General features: G+C 37.1%; 1 protein-coding gene across 1 annotated transcript; it reads left to right on the top strand.

The window, feature by feature from the left end:
* The first annotated feature begins 1,841 nt into the window (after window positions 1-1,841).
* LOC125823339 (secreted RxLR effector protein 161-like) lies at window positions 1,842-2,297 on the top strand. Its single transcript, XM_049502727.1, has one exon. It carries the CDS (start codon window positions 1,842-1,844, stop codon window positions 2,295-2,297), a length of 456 nt encoding a protein of 151 aa, XP_049358684.1.
* The last annotated feature ends 430 nt before the right edge of the window (window positions 2,298-2,727 follow it).

Genomic DNA, 2,727 nt, shown 5'->3' with positions numbered 1-2,727 from the left:
TACATTCAATGTACTGATGCCAGTTGGCCTGCATCGTCTTATGATGCAAACGCAGGTAACCAAGATCAGCATCCAGCGCCTCGTTGATCCAGTTGAGCACTCAGAGTCAGTGGTGAGCCACCTTGCATTCCGGAGGACTCTTTTATTCGTTTTTAGTTTTTCATTATTAGGATGTTATGGGGTCTGTCCCAGCATCCATCTCAGTATTATAGAGGCTTCATAGACAGTCAGATAGTTAATTATGAGTCTCTCATCTATGTATTTGCAGATACTTTGTTTTGAGACAGAAGTTGCCAATTTGGCTAAGATGTTATCATTTAAACTATTACATGAGTTTATTTTGTTGAGTTAAGTCTTCCGTTAAGTTAAGTAAGCCAGGCCAAGGGTTCGCTTGGGGCCAGCAATAGTCTCCGAGTGCCGGCCACGTCCAGGGTGTAGGCTCGGGGAATGACATCAGTATACCCAACATTAGGGGGAGAACATAAATAGTTGGAAAAAGAGACATATTGGAATTCATTATCCCTATCTCATTTAGATCCTCGAACAAATCAATGTGAGCAAGAGGTTAAAAAGATGATTTATTTGCAAAATGTTGCAAATCAACTGCCAGATGCATTTACTAACCTTCCAAGGGTTAATCTTATATTCCAGCTGCAAATGCTCCAGTTTGAATTGATGTCCCGGTAGAACAAATTGTTAAAGCAAATGAGTCTAGACTACGTTTAAAACGTGGTAGGCCAATTGGTTTAAAGGATAAAAATCCTCGAAAAAGAAAAGGAGCAAATGATCATGAAGATCATATCATGGAGGAAATTGCTCAAGAAGAGCTCTGAGACATAACAAATGACAAGACCACAGAGAAGGTCCAAATAACTGAAAATAATGAGAATGAAAAAATCTCAATAAGTTATGTCTCGACGAGAAAAAGGTGGAATCGAAATAGTACTGTGGTAAACAATATTTTTGCTTATAATGTTGTTGTTGAAATAATGCAACAAGGTGAGGATTTTGAACCAAAATCTGTCAATGAATACAGACAGAGAAATGATTGGCCAAAATGGAAGGAGGCAATTCAAGCGGAATTGACTTCACTTGAAAAACGTGAAGTTTTTGGATCAGTAGTCCGAACACCTGAAGGTGTCAAGCCAGTTGGGTATAAATGGGTTTTTGTGTGAAAACGAAATGAAAAAGGTGAAGTCGTAAGATATAAAGCACGACTTGTGGCACAAGGTTTTTCGCAAAGGCCTGGCATTGATTATGTGGAGATATATTCTCCTGTGGTTGATGCAATTACCTTCAGGTATCTAATAAATCTGGCAGTTCATGAAAAGCTTGAAATGAGTCTAATGGATGTTATCACTGCCTATTTATATGGGCTCATTGGACCACGATATTTTCATGAAAGTTCCTGAATCATTCAATGTGCATGAAGCATATAAAAATTCGCAAGAAAATTGTTCTATAAGGCTTCAGAAATCCTTATATGGGTTAAAACAATCAGGACGGATGTGGTACAACCGTCTTAGCCATTTTTTGCTAAAGGAAGGGTACAAAAATGACCCTATTTGTCCTTGTGTTTTTATAAAAAGGTCTGCATCTTATTTTGTTATAATAGTTGTGTATGTTGATGATTCAAATATCATTGGCACTCCTAAAGAGCTTTCAAAAGTTGTTGAGTGTTTAACGAAAGAATTTGAAATGAAAGATCTTGGTAAGACAAAATTTTGTCTTGGCCTACAAATTGAGAATTTGAAAAATGGAATATTTGTCCATCAATCAACATACACAGAAAAGGTTTTAAAGTGATTTTACATGGATAAATCACATCCATTGAGTACCCGATGGTTGTGAGATCGCTTGACATACATAAAGATCCATTTCGACCTCAAGAAAATGATGAAAAGTTTCTTGGCGATGAAACTCCATACCTTAGTGCTATTGGGGCACTAATGTATCTTGCCAATAATACTCGACCAGATATCTGTTTTGCAGTAAGTTTATTGCCAAGATTCAGCTCGTCCCCAACAAAGAGACATTGGAATGGAGTCAAGCATATACTCAGTTATCTTCAAGGAACCATTGATATAGGATTATTCTATTCTAATAAATCCAAGTCAGAAATGATTGGTTATGCAGATGCTGGATATTTGTCTGATCCACATAAAGCTCGATCTCAGACAGGCTATTTATTTACATATGGAGGCACACCTATATCTTGGCGTTCAATGAAGCAGACATTAGTTGCTACTTCTTCAAATCATACAGAAATTATAGCCATCTATGAAGCAAGTCGGTAGTGTGTTTGGTTGAGATCAATAACTCAACATATTCAAGAAATGTGTGGTTTTCCTATGAAAAAGGATATTCCAACTACATTGTACGAAGACAATGTTGCAAGTATAGCTCAGCTGAAGAAATGATACATTAAAGAAGATAGAACAAAACACATTTCACCAAAATTCTTTTTCACTCATGATCTTGAGAAGAAAGGTGAAATAAATGTTCAACAAATTCGCTCAGTTGATAATTTGGCGGATCTGTTCACTAAAGCATTACCAACCTCAACATTTGAAAAGTTGGTATCCGAGATTGGAATGTGTCGTCTCCAATAAATTAAATGATGTTTGCAACAGGGGGAGTAAACTACACGTTGCACTCTTTTTCCCTTGGCCTAGGTTTTGTCCCAATGGGTTTTCCTGGCAAGGTTTTTAACGAGGCAACAAATAA

Source organism: Solanum verrucosum, unplaced genomic scaffold (assembly GCF_900185275.1).
Source record: "Solanum verrucosum unplaced genomic scaffold, falcon-dt-bn FXZP01000214.1, whole genome shotgun sequence".
Taxonomy (NCBI): Eukaryota; Viridiplantae; Streptophyta; class Magnoliopsida; order Solanales; family Solanaceae; genus Solanum; species Solanum verrucosum.
The sequence above is the reverse complement of the archived record's forward strand: the minus strand, read 5'-3'. Positions and strand labels throughout refer to the sequence as shown.